Consider the following 17,537-nt stretch of genomic DNA (forward strand, 5'->3'; position numbering starts at 1 on the left):
CTTTGGCATCCCTGTCCATCCATAGACCCACCAGAGGAGAGCAGGTGAAATAAGAGAGTATGTGACAATGTCTGGAACATCAGGGGACCTCAGAAATCATTTCTCACTGCCCTAGGCAATGACTATGCTTTCTTAGTACTGAAAGCCCATAGTTACTGCTCTGGACTTGGACGTAAGGACCAGAGAAACCCCAGAACTTCCCCTCGCTCACTGGGTACCATATACTTTTATAGGCACCATGTGGATGCTTCCAATATGGGCCTTCAGAGAACCTTGATGAATCATCGGTACTCTAATGAGCTTTTTGTTAAGGGCATTAGGCAGCATGGGAAGGAATGAGCAGGGCCCTTCTTAGAAGTGTTTTTGTAACTCCAAGGTCTGAGAGATTTTCTGAGACTTAATGGATTCTTTCCCCAGTTTATGTTAATGCAAAACAAGATGTATTGAGCTACCCTGTATGAATGGCAAGGTGACCACAAACACACGGTCTGTGTTCACTGAGATACTTCTATGATGTCCTCTCTCCACGCCTTTTCCCTAGCACCTGTCACATTGCCTTGGTGGGAACCATCATCCTGGGCTTGGAAAAAATTAGATGACTTGGCCAAGGTCATGCATCTAGTAGTGAGAGACTCATGTCCCATGATTCAAGTTCAGACATGTAACTGTGAAACTGGCCAAGGCTGTCTTGTACACACACACACACACACACACACACACACACACACTTCAGCAGCCCCCAAGAGGCTGCTGTTAGCAGAGAGGAGACAGAGAAGACAGGGGATGAGGGTCTGATAACCAATCTGCTCTGAGGAGGATTCATGTCATAAATAAGTTAGGGATGAGACAAAGTGAAGTGGATCTGACTGGAGAGGGCTTGGGGAGGGAGGGGGGACTTAAGATGGGGTGTGTGCGTGTGCATGTGTGTACTCTGTACTCATGTGTATGTGAACTTGTGTGTATGTGTGTGTGTGTCATTCATGGGTGCACTATTGTGTGAGTGCATTTGAAAGTCAGAAGCCAACCTCAGGAGTTATTAGCCAGGTACCTTCCATCGTTTTTTGAGAAAAGGTCTCCCATTGCCTGGAACGTCACCAAGTCAGCTACACTAGCTGGCTGGTGAGCTTCCAGGAGCCCTCCCATTTCAGTTTCCTGTCTTGCCATCCCTGAGCTCACAAGGACATGCCACTGTGCCCAACTTTTTATGTGGATTCTTGGGATCTGAACTCGGGTCCTAATGCAAGGCAAGTGCTCTACTGACTGAGCCTTCTCCCCAGCTTGAAACTTGGAGTTTTTGATACTTAATTTACTGCAGCCTTATCGGTGATGGGAACAACCTGAAACTCTCCAAGTGTCCACCAATCACACAGTGGAAAACATCCCGAATAGCTGTCTGTCTTCAAGGATGGCCACTCTGTGCTTCCATGGAACAACCTGTAAGGCTCTGTGCTGGGTGTTCTCCAGTTCTCCAGACCCAGACCCATTCCCCTCCCTGTTCTACTCTGGCCTCTGGGATGGAAACAACTAGGCACCATGGTTACCTGCAGCAGACTAGAAGGCCTGGACACTGGCACCCTTGCTCTTCCCCACTGGACACTGGCCCCCTAGCTCTCCTCCCACCCCCTTGCCCTTCATGCAGTGAAGTCTTTCCAGTTAAACTGTATGAGCTCCTGTTGCCTACAGGGACACTGATAATGACGCAGACTCCTTACGATCATTACAGAAGGGACCTCCCCCCCAAATAGAAACAACACCCCTACCTACCTCCCAAGAAACTTTCCAATCATCTTCACCATCAGCGTTCCCACCAGGCCACCAATCGCAAATATGGACACAGTCACAGACCAGAGCAGAGTCAGGGTATCCGGGTCAATGGGCTGTCCATGCCTCCTGTACCAGGTTCCATTGTAAAAGGCCTTGATATACTGGAAACAAAAAGCAGAAGGAGTTAGTTATTTCTGCCCTGCCCACCGCTAGATGCAAAACACAAAGGGCCTGCCTGTACAGGGCACTCTTGGCATGTTTGACACCACAAAGAACTCCTCTCTTCATCTCACTGGGTTCTTCTAACAGATCTGGGAAATGGTCTTTTACACTGCAGGAAGGAAAACTGAGGCTTGGGGTGACAGCATAGCTTATTTGGTAAGTCACAACCTGGGAGTCAAACAGATCTGGCCCTAAGCTCTGACTTCAGTGCACAGTGACATCAATTTTGAAATGTGTTAAAAGTTCACACTTCAGACAGAAGAGCCACCATGCAGCAGCAAAGCTATGTTTCAGAAGAGACAATCAGCATTAAAAAAATGTTCATTTGAATTGAGTCAAAATTCAAGTCCCTTGTTCTTCAAGAGGCATGACTGAAAAGTAAAGACAGGGGCCTAGTGAGGTGGTTGGCTCAGTGAGTCAAGGTGCTTGCCACCAAGTCCAAGGATCTGGGTTTGATCCCTAGGATCAACATGGTAAAAGGGAGAACTGGGTCTCTCAAATTGTCTCCATACATGTACCATAGCATATACCCCCATACAAATATATAGTGCAAATAAAATTATTTTTTTAATTAGGTATTTTCCTCATTTACATTTCCAATGCTATCCCAAAAGTCCCCCATATCCTCCCCCTACTCCCCTACCCACCCACTCCCACTTTTCTGCCCTGGCGTTCCCCTGTACTGGGGCATATAAAGTTTGTATGTCCAATGGGCCTCTCTTTCCAGTGATGGCCAACTAGGCCATCTTTTGATACATATGCAGCTAGAGTCAAGAGCTCCAGGGTACTGGTTAGTTCATAATGTTGTTCCACCTATAGGGTTGCAGATCCCTTTAGCTCCTTGGGTACTTTCTCTAGCTCCTCTATTGGGGGCCCTGTGATCCATCCAATGGCTGACTGTGAGCATCCACTTCTGTGTTTGCTAGGCCCCGGCATAGTCTCACAAGAGACAGCTGTATCAGGGTTCTTTCAGCAAAATCTTGCTAGTATATGCAATGGTGTCAGCGTTTGGAGGCTAATTATGGGATGGATCCCTGGATATGGCAGTCTCTAGATGGTCTATCCTTTTGTCTCAGCTCCAAACTTTGTCTCTGTAACTCCTTCCATGGGTGTTTTGTTCCCAATTCTAATATGGGGCAAAGTGTCCACACTTTGGTCTTTGTTCTTCTTGAATTTCATGTGTTTTGCAAATTATAACTTATATCTTGGGTATTCTAAGTTTCTGGGCTAATATCCACTTATCAGTGAGTACATATCATTTGAGTTCTATTGTGATTGGGTTACCTCACTCAGGATGATGCCCTCCAGGTCCAACCATTTGCCTAGGAATTTCATAAATTCATTCTTTTTAATAGCTCAGTAGTACTCCATTGTGTAAATGTACCACATTTTTTGTATCCATTCCTCTGTTGAGGGGCATCTGGGTTCTTTCCAGCTTCTGGCTATTATAAATAAGGATGCTATGAACATAGTGGAGCATGTTTCTTTCTTACTAGTTGGAACATTTTCTGGATATATGCCCAGGAGAGGTGTTGCGGGATCCTCCGGTAATACCATGTCAAATTTTCTGAGAAACCGCCAGACTGATTTCCAGAGTGGTTGTACAAGCTTGCAATCCCACCAACAGTGAAGGAGTGTTCCTCTTTCTCCACATCCTTGCCAGCATCTGCTGTCACCTGAATTTTTGATCTTAGCCATTCTGACTGGTGTGAGGTGGAATCTCAGGGTTGTTTTGATTTGCATTTCCCTGATGATTAAGGATGCTGAACATTTTTTCAGGTGTTTCTGAGCTATTCGGTATTCCTCAGGTAAGAATTCTTTGTTTAGCTCTGAGCACCATTTTTTAATGGGGTTATTTGATTTTCTGGAGTCCACCTTCTTGAGTTCTTTATATATATTGGATGTTAGTCCTCTATCTGATTTAGGATAGGTAAAGATCCTTTCCCAATCTGTTGGTGGCCTTTTTGTGTTATTGACGATGTCTTTTGCCTTGCAGAAGCTTTACAGTTTCATGAGGTCCCATTTGTCAATCGTCGATCTTACAGCACAAGCCATTGCTATTCTATTCAGGAATTTTTCCCCTGTGCCAATATCTTCGAGGCTTTTCCCCACTTTCTCCTCTATAAGTTTCAGTGTCTCTGGTTTTATGTGGAGCTCCTTGATCCACTTAGATTTGACCTTAGTACAAGGAGATAGGAATGGATCAATTGGCATTTTTCTACATGGTAACCACCAGTTGTGCCAGCACCATTTGTTGAAAATGCTGTCTTTTTTCCACTGGATGGTTTTAGCTCCCTTGTCGAAGATCAAGTGACCATAGGTGTGTGGGTTCATTTCTGGGTCTTCAATTCTATTCCATTGGTCTACTTGTCTGTCACTATACCAGTACCATGCCATTTTTATCACAATTGCTCTGTAGTAAAGCTTTAGGTCAGGCATGGTGATTCCACCAGAGGTTCTTTTATCCTTGAGAAGAGTTTTTGCTATCCTAGGTTTTTCGTTATTCCAGATGAATTTGCAGATTGCTCTTTCTAATTCGTTGAAGAATTGAGTTGGAATTTAATCTAACAATCTGTAGATTGCTTTTGGCAAGAAAGCCATTTTTACAATGTTGATCCTGCCAATCCATGAGCATGGGATTACTTTCCATCTTCTGAGATCTTCTTTAATTTCTTTCTTCAGAGACTTGAAGTTCTTATCATACAGATCTTTCACTTCCTTAGTTAGAGTCACGCCAAGGTATTTTATATTATTTGTCACTATTGAGAAGGGTGTTGTTTCCCTAATTTCTTTCTCAGCCTGTTTATTCTTTGTATAGAGAAAGGCCGTTGACTTGTTTGAGTTTATTTTATATCCAGCTACTTCACCAAAGCTGTTTATCAGGTTTAGACGTTCTCTGGTGGAATTTTTAGGGTCACTTATATATACTATCATATCATCTACAAAAAGTGATATTTCAACTTCTTCTTTTCCAATTTGTATCCCCTTGATCTCCTTTTGTTGTCAAATTGCTCTGGCTAGGACTTCAAGTACAATGTTGAAAAGGTAGAGAGAAAGTGGGCAGCCTTGTCTAGTCCCTGATTTTAGTGGGATTGCTTCAAGCTTCTCACCATTTACTTTGATGTTGGCTACTGGTTTGCTGTAGATTGCTTTTATCATGTTTAGGTATGGGCCTTGAATTCCTGATCTTTCCAAGTCTTTTATCATGAATGGGTGTTGGATTTTGTCAAATGCTTTCTCCGCATCTAACGAGATGATCATGTGGTTTTTGTCTTTGAGTTTGTTTATATAATGGATTACGTTGATGGATTTCCGTATATTAAACCATCCCTGCATCCCTGGAATAAAATCTACTTGGTCAGGATGGATGATTGCTTTAATGTGTTCTTGGATTCGGTTAGCGAGAATTTTATTGAGTATTTTTGCATCAATATTCATAAGGGGAATTGGTCTGAAGTTCTCTATCTTTGTTGAATCTTTCTGTGGTTTAGGTATTAGAGTAATTGTGTCCTCATAGAATGAGCTGGGTAGAGTACCTTCTACTTCTATTTTGTGGAATAGTTTGTGCAGAACTGGAATTAGATCTTCTTTTGAAGGTCTGATAGAACTCTGCACTAAACCCATCTGGTCCTGGGCTTTTTTTTGGTTGGGAGACTATTAATGACTGCTTCTATTTCTTTTGGGGATATGGGACCGTTTAGATCTTTAATTTGATCCTGATTTAACTTTGGTACCTGGTATCTGTCTAGAAATTTGTCCATTTCATCCAGGTTTTCCAGATTTGTTGAGTATAGCCTTTTGTAGAAGGATCTGATGGTGTTTTGGATTTCTTCAGGGTTTGTTGTTATGTCTCCCTTTTTCATTTCTGATTTTGTTAATTAGGATGCTGTCCCTGTGCCCTCTATGAGTCTGGCTAAGGGTTTATCTATCTTGTTGATTTTCTCAAAGAAACAGCTCCTTGTTTGGTTGATTCTTTGAATAGTTCTTCTTGTTTTCACTTGGTTGATGTCACCCCTGAGTTTGATTATTTCCTGCTGTCTACTCCTCTTGGGTGAATTTGCTTCCTTTTTTTCTAGAGCTTTTAGGTGTGTTGTCAAGTTGCTAGTTTGTGCTCCCTCTAGTTTCTTTTTGGAGGCACTCAGAGCTATGAGTTTTCCTCTTAGAAATGCTTTCGTAGTGTCCCATAAGTTTGGGTATGTTGTGGCTTCATTTTCATTAAACTCTAAAAAGTCTTTAATTTCTTTCTTTATTCCTTCCTTGACCAAGGTATCATTGAGAAGAGTGTTGTTCATTTTCCACGTGAATGTTGGCTTTCCATTATTTTGTTGTTATTGAAGATCAGCCTTAGTCCATGGTGGTCTGATAGGATGCATGGGACAATTTCAATATTTTTGTATCTATTGAGGCCTGTTTTGTGACCAATTATATGGTCAGTTTTGGAGAAGGTACCATAAGGTGCTGAGAAGAAGGTATATCCTTTTGTTTTAGGATAAAATGTTCTATAGATATCTGTTAAGTCCATTTGTTTCATCTCTTCTGTTAGTTTCACTGTGTCCCTGTTTAGTTTCTGTTCCCACGATCTGTCCATTGATGAAAGTGGTGTGTTGAAGTCTCCCACTATTATTGTGTGAGGTGCAATATGTGCTTTGAGCTTTACTAAAGTTTCTTTAATGAATGTGGCTGCCCTTGCATTTGGAGCATAGATATTCAGAATTGAGGGTTCCTCTTGGAGGATTTTACCTTTGATGAGTATGAAGTGTCCCTCCTTGTCTTTTTTGATAACTTTGGGTTGGAAGTCAATTTTATTCGATATTAGAATGGCTACTCCAGCTTGTTTCTTCAGACCATTTTCTTGGAAAATTGTTTTCCAGCCTTTCACTCTGAGGTAGTGTCTGTCTTTTTCCCTGAGATGGGTTTCCTGTAAGCAGCAGAATGTTGGGTCCTGTTTGTGTAGCCAGTCTGTTAGTCTATGTCTTTTTATTGGGGAATTGAGTCCATTTATATTAAGAGATATTAAGGAAAAGTAATTGTTGCTTCCTATTATTTTTGTTTTTAGAGTTGGCATTCTGTTTTTGTGGCTTGCTTCTTTTTGGTTTGTTGAGGGATTACTTTCTTGCTTTTTCTAGGGAGTGGTTTCCATCCTTGTATTGGTTTTTTTCTGTTATTATCCTTTGAAGAGCTGGATTTGTGGAAAGATAATGTGTGAATTTGTTTTTGTCGTGGAATACTTTGGTTTCTCCATCTATGGTAATTGAGAGTTTGGCTGGGTATAGTAGCCTGGGCTGGCATTTGTGTTCTCTTAGGGTCTATATAACATCTGTCCAGGATCTTCTGGCTTTCATAGTCTCTGGTGAAAAGTCTGGTGTAATTCTGATAGGCCTGCCTTTATATGTTACTTGACCTTTTTCTCTTACTGCTTTTAATATTCTATCTTTATTTAGTTCATTTGTTGTTCTGATTATTATGTTTCGGGAGGAATTTCTTTTCTGGTCCAGTCTATTTGGAGTTCTGTAGGCTTCTTGTATGTTCATGGGCATCTCTTTCTTTAGGTTTGGGAAGTTTTCTTCTATAATTTTGTTGAAGATATTTGCTGGCCCTTTAAGTTGAAAATCTTCATTCTCATCTACTCCTATAACCCGTAGGTTTGGTCTTCTCATTGTGTCCTGGATTTCCTGGATGTTTTGAGTTAGGATCTTTTTGCATTTTGTATTTTCTTTGATTGTCGTGCCGATGTTCTCTATGGAATCTTCTGCACCTGAGATTATCTCTTCCATCTCTTGTATTCTGTTGCTGATGCTGGCATCTATGGTTCCAGATTTCTTTCCTAGGTTTTCTATCTCCAGCGTTGCCTCACTTTGGGTTTTCTTTATTGTGTCTACTTCCCTTTTTAGGTGTTGGATGGTTTTATTCAATTCCATCACTTGTTTGGTCGTGTTTTCTTGCAATACTTTAAGGGAATTTTGTGCTTCCTCTTTAAGGTCTTCTACCTGTTTAGCAGTGTTCTCCTGTATTTCTTTAAGTGAGTTATTAAAGTCCTTCTTGATTTCTTCTACCATCTTCATGAGATATGCTTTTAAATCCAGGTCTATCTTTTCGGGTGTGTTGGGGTGCCCAGGACTGGGTGGGGTGGGAGTGTTGCATTCTGATGATGGTGAATGGTCTTGGTTTCTGTTAGTAAGATTCTTACATTTGCCTTTCGATATCTGGTAATCTCTGGAGTTAGTTGTTGTAGTTGTCTCTGATTAGATCTTGTTCCTCAGGTGTTTATGCTAACCTCTATCAGCAGGCCTGGGAAACTAGATCTCTCCTGAGTTTCAGTGTTCAGAGTACTCTCTGCAGGCAGGCTCTCCTCTTGAAGGGAAGGTGCCCAGATATCTGGTGTTCGAACCTGCCTCCTGGCAGAAGTTGTGTTAAGAGGTCTTAAGATCCCGTGGCAGGTCTTGTGGGTAGCTTGAGGATGTCAGCTGACTCCGCACCCTAGCTACCCTGCTGCTGGCAAAACTGGAAGGGCTTAAAATTATTTTTAAGTGAAGATAAGCCACAGAATAAGTTAAAATATTTGTAATGTATATAACTACAGAGGAAAAGTCTCCATGATACATTAAGAACTATAAAGTATCCATTAGAAGACACATACAGGGCTATAGAGATGGCTCAGCAGCTAAGACCATTCGTCCAGTGGACCCAGATTCAATGCCCAGCACCCACATGGTAGCTCACAAGCATCCATAAATCCAGTTCTGAGGGATCAGACAGGTGCTTTTGGCCTCCTCAGGAAACACAGGCAGAGTTTACAGACATACACGCAGTCAAAACACCCATAAACATAAAAATATTTTTAACAATAGAACACATATAATTTAAAATGATCAAGAGACCTGCACAGACCTAAACCACATGCACATGTCTAATTAGGAAACAACAGACTCAATATCATTAGTCGAAGAGAGATGCACATGAAGCCACACTGGGATTTGTTTAGACACCCTCTCCATCCTCGTCACTGCAGCTATGTTTGAGGCAGGGACTGGGCGGGTCTAACGTGCAACAAAGACTAGATTTGTGGCGCTCTGCTATCCAAGGAAGTTCACTTCCCCAGATATGCATGTTCATACATTGCTACTAATATGGGCCCAAAAACCTCAGTGTGGCTAACATATGCCATTACAGGAAAAGCTTGGGTGGAACACTCACAGACATGAGCTCCATGCTTGTAATATAAGCAGTGTCTCCACTCACAGGATGGAAATAATGACTCTGACCTCTAGGGGCTGATGTGAGGGACAATTGTCCAGGACTGGAGTGGAGCTCATACAATCCCCATCTAGATAAAGATGCTTTCATGCCCAGCTCCACAGGTCTATTCTAGAAAATCCCATTACACAACTCTCCTACAGGCCAGGGATACATCTATTCAAATGTCTGCAGTGACATTGCTCCTAATAATTACCCCAAACAAGAAACAACCCAGAGGCTCATGGCAGAGCAGGTAAGCAAACTACAGAGCAATCATAACAGAAAACACGACAGCCGCAAACACGAACAAACTATAGCTCCGTGCACACAGAGGTCTCAGCAATTATAAACAGGGCTGGGGCCAGGTGAAGCTTGCAGAAGTAAGGAATGTGTTGAAATTCACAGTCACCATTTCTGCCATTAGGCAGACAGGACCACAACGCAGGCTGTTCTCGCTCTGATCTTGGCCCCTATAGCAGGTCTACACTGAAACATGAGGTTCAACTCTCTCAAGAGGAGTGTAGACAGCGCCTACCCTGGAGAGTGCCTTATACCTCGTTGGCAGCAGTGAATAACTGGGAAAGAACTAATAGGTGTGGGCTTGAAAACAAACAGTGCCCTGCCCTCTGAGCTGTGCTGCATCTGGGAGCATGGTGGGCCATGGGAAGGTATGCAGTTACTAACTGCCAAGTGCTGCTTTGGGAGCCTGCAGAGATTTGTTGCTTCCTTTTTGGAAAAAAAAAAAATCACAGATCTCTACAGAAAGCTCTAGAAACTAGAAGTCCCACACACAGCCTGTGTCCCTTACAACACGCAGCTAGGTTTCCTGGAAAGCCTTCCAAAGTGCTGCCAGGGACTGTTAGTCTGTCTTCCTGCTGGAAGGGAAGCCAGCGATGGCCCAGGAGACAGTCTGTGGTCACCGGAGCCAGGTGGTGAGACTGCTTCTAATTTATCACAGGAACAGTCATTGAATTTGAGATCAGCAAACTGCAATCCAATCAGTGTAACCTGCAGTGTGTGACACAGAACAGGTGGCTGTATACATGCTTGTCTTAAATTTGGGTTTCTGCTCGGTGCCATTCGAAATGACAAGGATAAAAACCAAACAATCAAACAAACAAACACAAATGTGAAACAGGCACCCCTTCTTCATACCATGGACTCTTCTAAGCACGGGGCTGGCGCATCATCATCTGTGAGGGCTGGCATTTTAGGCTCTCTTTAGAGCAGGTAAGGATTTGGAGACAGAGCCATAAAGGACCTGTCCAAGCTCACACGTTGATGTGTGCTGTCTTCAGGAATGAAGCCCGGGCAGTGGGCTCAGACAAAAATCTTTTTTTTTATTATTTTTTTATATTTTATGCACATCGATGTTTTGCCTGTGTGTGAAGGTGCCATATCCTCTGGAATGTGTGTCTGTGTAACGGACTTCAGTCCCCTGGAACTGGAGCTACTGTTGCAAGCTGCCACGTGGGTGCTAGGAATTGAAGCCGGGTCCTCTGGAAAAGCAGCCAGAGTTCTTAACCTCTGAGCCATCTCTCAGCCCTGAGACACAAATCTTAATCACTTTATTCCAACTATCTTTAAGAATTAATGTGTATTTATCTTTAAAAGTTCATTTATTTATACAATGTCTTTTGTTCATATCCATCCCCCTTTTCTGCTCAGTGTCCACCCATTCTATCTCCCTCCAACTTCCCCTGGCCCCACCTCACCCTCCCAGCCTCAAGCCTTACTTTTCCAACTCTCTTAAAAAGGTTAGGGGTTTTGTTTTGTTTGTTGTTGGTGTTGTTTTGTTTTACTTTAGTTTGGTTTGGTTTTGGGTTTTCTCTGTGTAGCCCTAGCTGTCCTGGAACCCATACTCTAGACTATGTTCATTGGCCTTGAACTCAGAGATCTGCCTGCCTCTGCCTCCCAAATGCAGGGATTAAAGGCATGCACCACCACCACCTGGCTAAAAACTTAGTTTTAAAGATTTTTTTTAAATGTGCATAAGTGATTTTGCCTGTATGTGTGCCTGTGAACCATGAACATGCAGGGTCACAGAGGGACAAAGATGGGATTGGAACTCCTGGGACTGGAGTTACAGATGGTGGTGAGCCATCACGTGGGTGCTGAGAACCTAACCAGGTCCTCTGCAACTGTAACAACCATTCTCAACTGTCGAGCCATCTCTCCAAAGTGGCTGTCTTAGTCAGGGTTTCTATTCCTGCACAAACATCATGACCAAGAAGCGAGTTGGGGAGGAAAGGGTTTATTCAGCTTACACGTCCATACTGCTCTTCATCACCAAGGAAGTCAGGACTGGAACTCAAGCAGGTTAGAAAGCAGGAGCTGATGCAGAGGTCATGGAGGGATGTTCCTTACTGGCTTGCTTCCCCTGGCTTGCTCAGCCTGCTCTCTTATAGAACCCAAGACTACCAGCCCAGAGATGGCACCACCCACAAGGGGACCTCCCCCCTTGATCACTAATTGAGAAAATGCCTTACAGCTGGATCTCGTGGAGGCATTTCCCCAACTGAAGCTCCTTTCTCTGTGATAACTCCAGCCTGTGTCAAGTCGACACAAAACTAGCCAGTACAGTGGCCCACTGTTTTTTTTTTTTTCATGTGCATATGGGTGCACTGATAGATATAATCCAGAATTCAGTCTTGGGTGTCATCTCTCAATAGCCATATATGCTTTGTCTGTTTGAGACAAGGTCTCTTTTCCGGGTCTAGAATTTGCTGACTTGCTTAGCTGACCTGTCAGTGAACACCAGCATGCTGACTGTCTGCTGAGCAGGAGACATTTGTGTCCCCATTTGAAAGAACCACAGAGCTTGCTACACCTAGCCATGATGGAGTCTGTGCTATCTTCTGCTGCCTCTCAAAGGCGTGTAACTCTATTCCTTGCACTTGGGTCGGGTTATAGGAGCACTCGACACCCAAGGAGTGTGGGCTGAAGTGACTATGTGAGCATGTATCTTCATTGTGCTCAGTACCTGTCCCTGTCAGCTGGGCATTCCCCAAGATGCAGCAGAGGAGCTCAAAAGCACCTGAGAACAGTGGAGCCACAGACTTTATAGAGCATAATCCCATATCACGTGTCTTTGATAGTGACAAGAGTTTTAAAAAGAGTGACCATAGTGTTGAGCCACTGTGATGCTGAGCAGATGAGTTTTAAAGGACAAAGCCCATGGCATCACTACTCACAGTGATGCGAGGCTTCAAAGGGGCAAGACTGATGCCATATCATGAGGGTGAGCAGGCTTGGACATATAGACCTTTTTACCCAATGCTTCCTTCTAATGCTTTGGGGAGAAGTTTCAGCTTCCATTTGAAGAAAACATCCTGCAATCCAAGTTGGTCTTTAGGCCACTGTGGTAGTGAGACTCTGGGCCAGCTCTGTACCACCCTCATCCTGCCTCTCCTGCTTTACCATTTCACTGGCCCTACATCAAAGAGGTCTACCCCCTATCTTTTTCTCTGTCTCTATACATCTGCTTCCTTTTCTAGGGAGTCAGATCTCCATCTGCCTTCTCATGCAAAAGCTCCTATCTCTCTACCTCCAGAGATCTTGAGAGTCAATGAAGACAAGTCTACCATGACAACATGAGCAAGAAAAGCTGTGAGTATAGAGTCCAGCACATGGTAGAGACCAGGGAAGTCAAAACGTAGGTAGACCTGGTTCAGGCTGGACCACCATGGACAAAGGAAACACAAGGTATATAAGCTGGAGGTCATGTATGGACATAAACGAGCTGCCCAAGGCCTAGTGGGTCTGAAGGGTGACTCAGCTCAGGAGAAAGGCTGTAGAGCAAGTCAGGGGCTGGCTATGACTGGCTATCACCGTGTTCAGCACTTTGGTGTGGGTAGCCAGGTGATGTGAAGTGGCCCCACATGCTATAAGTGTGCAGTTAGTCCTGTAGCTCCTAGAGGTTTTGAGTGTGGATGGGTAGCTGTGAGTTACTGCTTGGAGTGTTCACTGTAGGTGTAGCTTGAAGGCTCATCCAATGTTTAGAGAGGATGAAGGCAGGGTGGTGAGAAGGCTTCTGCATTTGGTATAAGATTATACCAACCCCATAAGAACCCCATGGTGAGTGCTAACTAGAGTTTAACTGCAAAGAAATGCCCTCAGCGGCAGCGGCAGCGGCAGCGGCAGCAGGGAAAGGAAAAGACACCAAATGGAGAGTTGACCACCTTGAGTCCGAGACTTGCTTGTACCTTTAAGTCCTTTTTTGTGACCTTTGGGGTGGGCTGATGCGGCAGAAGTTTCACATCTCTGGACAGTGTTCTTGGAGCCAGAGACCATGGCATCTGTTTTGTTCCATTTGCACCTTTGCCACCTGTCTGCTGGGTGACTGAATGAGTTACTTAACCTCTCTGAGTCTTAGGTCCTGTGACTAATAGCATTGCCCACTTCAAGGATTTACTGTGAAGACTTAAAGGAAGAAAATAAAAGGCCTAGTCCTGAGTCCTTAGAGTCCCACAGTAGAATCCAGGCAGAGAGGGAGCTGGCGGTGGGGAATCACTATCATTCTATTTCTATATCTGTAAAATAAGAGAGGTCTACACACATTTGCTTCTGAGGTATGAGAATCTATAAATAATTCACCACTACCTCCCAGCCTAAGAACCCAAGGGCCATGTTTTGGCAATAAATTGAACTCTGCAATTCCCTTCCAAAGGATGGCAGGAAACGCCAGGCAATGGAACACAAATTACCTTGCCGCTTGGTTTGTAATATTAACACTGCTAGATTCATCAAGGCCCTGGCATGCGTTCATCTGCAGCAACTCTCGGGGGTGCTATAAATACACACAGGAATAGAATACTTTGTGGGTGGTCCAGAGGACTCAAGTGTGGCCTAACAGAGCCAGATGCACCTGAGGGGCTTGTAAAGAGTCAGCACCCACAAAAGATAGAGATGTCTCTGGCATGGCTCTTTGACATAAGCATAACAGAAGCCCATCGGGGCCACTTCACATCACCTGCCTACCCTCACCAAAGTGCTGAACAGTAAGTTTCACTATATGTCAGTGGCATCCCCTGTAAATAGAAATGCTCTTTCCACATTCATCTGGTTTCTTCATGCCAACGGTGTCTCTTCCTCCATGTTTCTTCACCTGCCTGGGTCATCTGCCTGGGTCAGCTGTCCTGGCTCTCTAATAATAGTGGCCACTAGCCCCATCCTACTGAGCAAGGGCTCCCTTGAGGCATAGTGACACTGTGATCTTTATTTACGTCGGCCCTACCAGTTCAGATCAAAACCAAACCACGCCCATTGGAGACTCAAGGATCCCAATTTAAATAGCATAGTAGCTTCTTAAAGACAAATTCCAAGTGACAGCCCTGAGTTAGAGATGTGCAGTGCACTGTGAAAAAACCCCACGAAGGAGACTGATCAGTGCTTGGAAGGATGCTCATTATATAAATAAGACACTGGTGGAGGCGGTGGAGGGAAAGGGTGCACAGGGGGTGGGATGGGGCAGAGGCAGAACCACAAAAAATAGCCTATGTGCTGATATGTTGAAAAGCAGGTTTACATGAAGTCTTCTCATGGGCCTCTCAGAAGAGCCCAGGCTTTGGCTGTTGGGATAATTGAGCAGTCTGTCCCAGGCAGCTGCTTGCCCACCCCCTTCATTAGCACCATAGGGTTATTACCCTGGCATGGTCTATAGACAAACAAGAAACATGGTCCAGACTCTTGGAAGTGGTTCATGCTGGGGGTTCTGTTACTATAGCTCCAGCTCCCTTCCGAAACCTGTTGCTTTTACAATGGCCAAACAAGACGAGGTGAAAGCAAGAAAGAGGGCAGAAAGTGGAGCAATGGGGAGGTGGGTCTTGGGTTTGGGTGTGTGTGCCCCATTCCATCAGCTGCCAGCTGTTTCACTAAAACAAACATCCATAGCTCTCTGCCTGCACTCTCCTTTCTCTTGACTACCTCCCTCTTGGTGGCTCTTCTTGGAAGCTCCCACAGAGGTCATTCTGCCCAGTTCTGCTCTTCTTGGCGCAGTGTAGTATTAGGACAAAGGGGGCTTTGGCAGGTGTCCTGCTGACAATGTCCCTCTGCCCAACCCTGGAACAGTCCTTCCTGCCCCATGACAAAATACTCATTTCAGTCCCCAGAGAGCTGTGTGTGGATCTCAGACAGCTTACTGCAGTTGCAATGTCTCCATCCAGCCCTCCCTGGCCTCTCTGATGAGTCCAGGCACGGGGAGACCACATGAGCAAAGGCTTATCTCCCTCTGCAGCTTTGTTCATCAGACTCTTCTAGCGGTACTAACAAAACCCTACCCCAAAGAGCTACATTCTCCTCCTTATGATCAATGTTTAACCAGTATGAATCTGAGGTCATTTGCCATATGCCAGATCAGCACCTTCAGCCTCTCTGTGTGACTGCCTGAGAGTCTATGCAATGTTCAAAGACATTTGGTTCGCCTGTAAATTAGTCTCGGATTCTGCAGCCTTCAACAAGGGTATCCAAATGCTTTTGACAGGCATGTAGATAGGCCGATGGACAGGTGATACACAAAGGCAGATGATAGAGGTGGTTACTGGAATCAAACAAACAAAAAGACACAGGCCTGGGCAATCACCAAAAATCTGGCAAGAGGGTGAAATCTTGGGAAAGGAACATCACAAAAAGTCTTCAGTCCAAACTGAGCCATATTGGCGCACACCTTTAATCCCAACCACTTGGCCGGCAGAGGCAGGCAGATCTCTGAGTTAGAAGCCAGCCTGATCTACAAAGAGAGTTCCAACATAACCAGGACTACAGAGAGAAATTCTGTCTCAACAAAGCAAAACATGACTTCAGTCTGTTAGCTTTCTATCTAAACTCCACCCCCCCACAGTTACCTGGCAACAGCCAGGTAAGCCTGACCCTACCTGGGTCTGCTTGCCCCTCCTCCCTCCCTTGCTCTCTTACTCCTGCTTCTCTCCCTTGCCTCTTGCCATCTTACTCCCCCTCTCTCCCCATTCCTTTCCCTCCTCTTTTCATGTGGCCAAGGGTGGTCTCTACTTTTCTCTTCTCTTCTCTTCTCTTCTCTTCTCTTCTCTTCTCTTCTCTTCTCTTCTCTTCTCTTCTCTTCTCTTCTCTTCTCCTCTTCTTCTTCTTCTTCTTCTTCTTCTTCTTCTTCTTCTTCTTCTTCTTCTTCTCCTCTCTCTCTCTCTCTCTCTCTCTCTCTCTCTCTCTCTCTCTCTCTGTCTTTCTCTGCCTCTACTACCCTCTTAACTCCCCTTCCCATGCCCTGAATAAACTCTATTCTATTACTATATCATAGTGTGGCTGGTCCCTCAGGGGGAAGAGATGCCTTGGCATGGGCCCACTGAGACATCCCCTTCCCCCACACCTCAGCATACCCTCATAGAACATATATTAATACCTCTTTATCCTTTTATAATCACAACACAGTCCATGTTGAGCATTACACAGTTTTGACCATGAACTAACCATTTATCCAGCTAGCCTTTTGCCAGAGAGTAAGACACCAGGCACCTTCACACTCTCCTAGACCCTCAAATACAGGGATTAGCCAATGATTTCTGGCTCACCACTTGTTTTTGTAAATAAAGTTTTATTGGCACACAGTCTTACTTGTTCATTTACATATTGTCTTTAGCTGCTTTCTCACCATAAAGGCAAAGCTGAAGACTTGTGAAAGAAAAAAAGACAAGAATTATATGACCTTGCTAACCCATATATGTGGACCTTAAAAAAATGTGTGTTGACCCCTATAACATGTCAGTCAGCCTAGGAGAGCAGAAAGATGGGTCACTCGATAACTAGACCTGGTTCTGAGTCTTATCTGTGAACACAACAGAGGCAGTGCTTGAATTCTTTCACGTGGGAGACTCACACCTGAGAGTAATTTGATAGGGAGACAGAGGTCCAGGAAACTTGTCTCACAACCACCAAAATTACCTTGCAAAAAATAAAACAAAAGAAGAGAAAGCCCTTTAGAAGCCTTATATTTAACTTTTTTATCTGATCAAAACACATTTTCTGTGAATGCCTGCTTTGGGTTGGGTCTTGTTCTAGTTGGTGACACTGCAGAAACATTAAGATCAGACAATCCGTGTCTTCACGGAGCTTAAATTTTAAAACAGGAAGAAAGACCAGAAGCAAGGGTATACTTACTATCTCAGGTGGTACTACAAGGGGAAATAATTTGAGCGAAGGACTAGAGAGGTTTAGAGAGGTGCTGTCCCATATGAGCAGGCCAGGGAAGGTGTTACTGAGGAAGACACAGTTGAGAAGAAACAGCAGGTAATCCAAGGAGAAAGCATGAGCTATTTGAAAAAGAGCCTTTCAGTCAAAAACAGCTGAAA

General features: G+C 44.1%; 1 protein-coding gene across 13 annotated transcripts in view; it reads right to left on the reverse strand.

Moving 5' to 3' along the window:
• Positions 1–17,537, reverse strand: part of Slc2a9 (solute carrier family 2 (facilitated glucose transporter), member 9) — a 153,876-nt gene that overhangs the window by 102,066 nt on the left and 34,273 nt on the right. For all 13 annotated transcript variants that reach the window (XM_006503685.4, XM_006503684.4, XM_006503687.4 and 10 more), the window contains one exon: positions 1,765–1,925. In XM_006503685.4, the coding sequence (XP_006503748.1) occupies positions 1,765–1,925 (161 nt within the window). The remainder of the gene's footprint in view (positions 1–1,764; positions 1,926–17,537) is intronic.

This window comes from Mus musculus, chromosome 5, assembly GCF_000001635.26.
Source record: "Mus musculus strain C57BL/6J chromosome 5, GRCm38.p6 C57BL/6J".
NCBI classification, from domain to species: domain Eukaryota; kingdom Metazoa; phylum Chordata; class Mammalia; order Rodentia; family Muridae; genus Mus; species Mus musculus.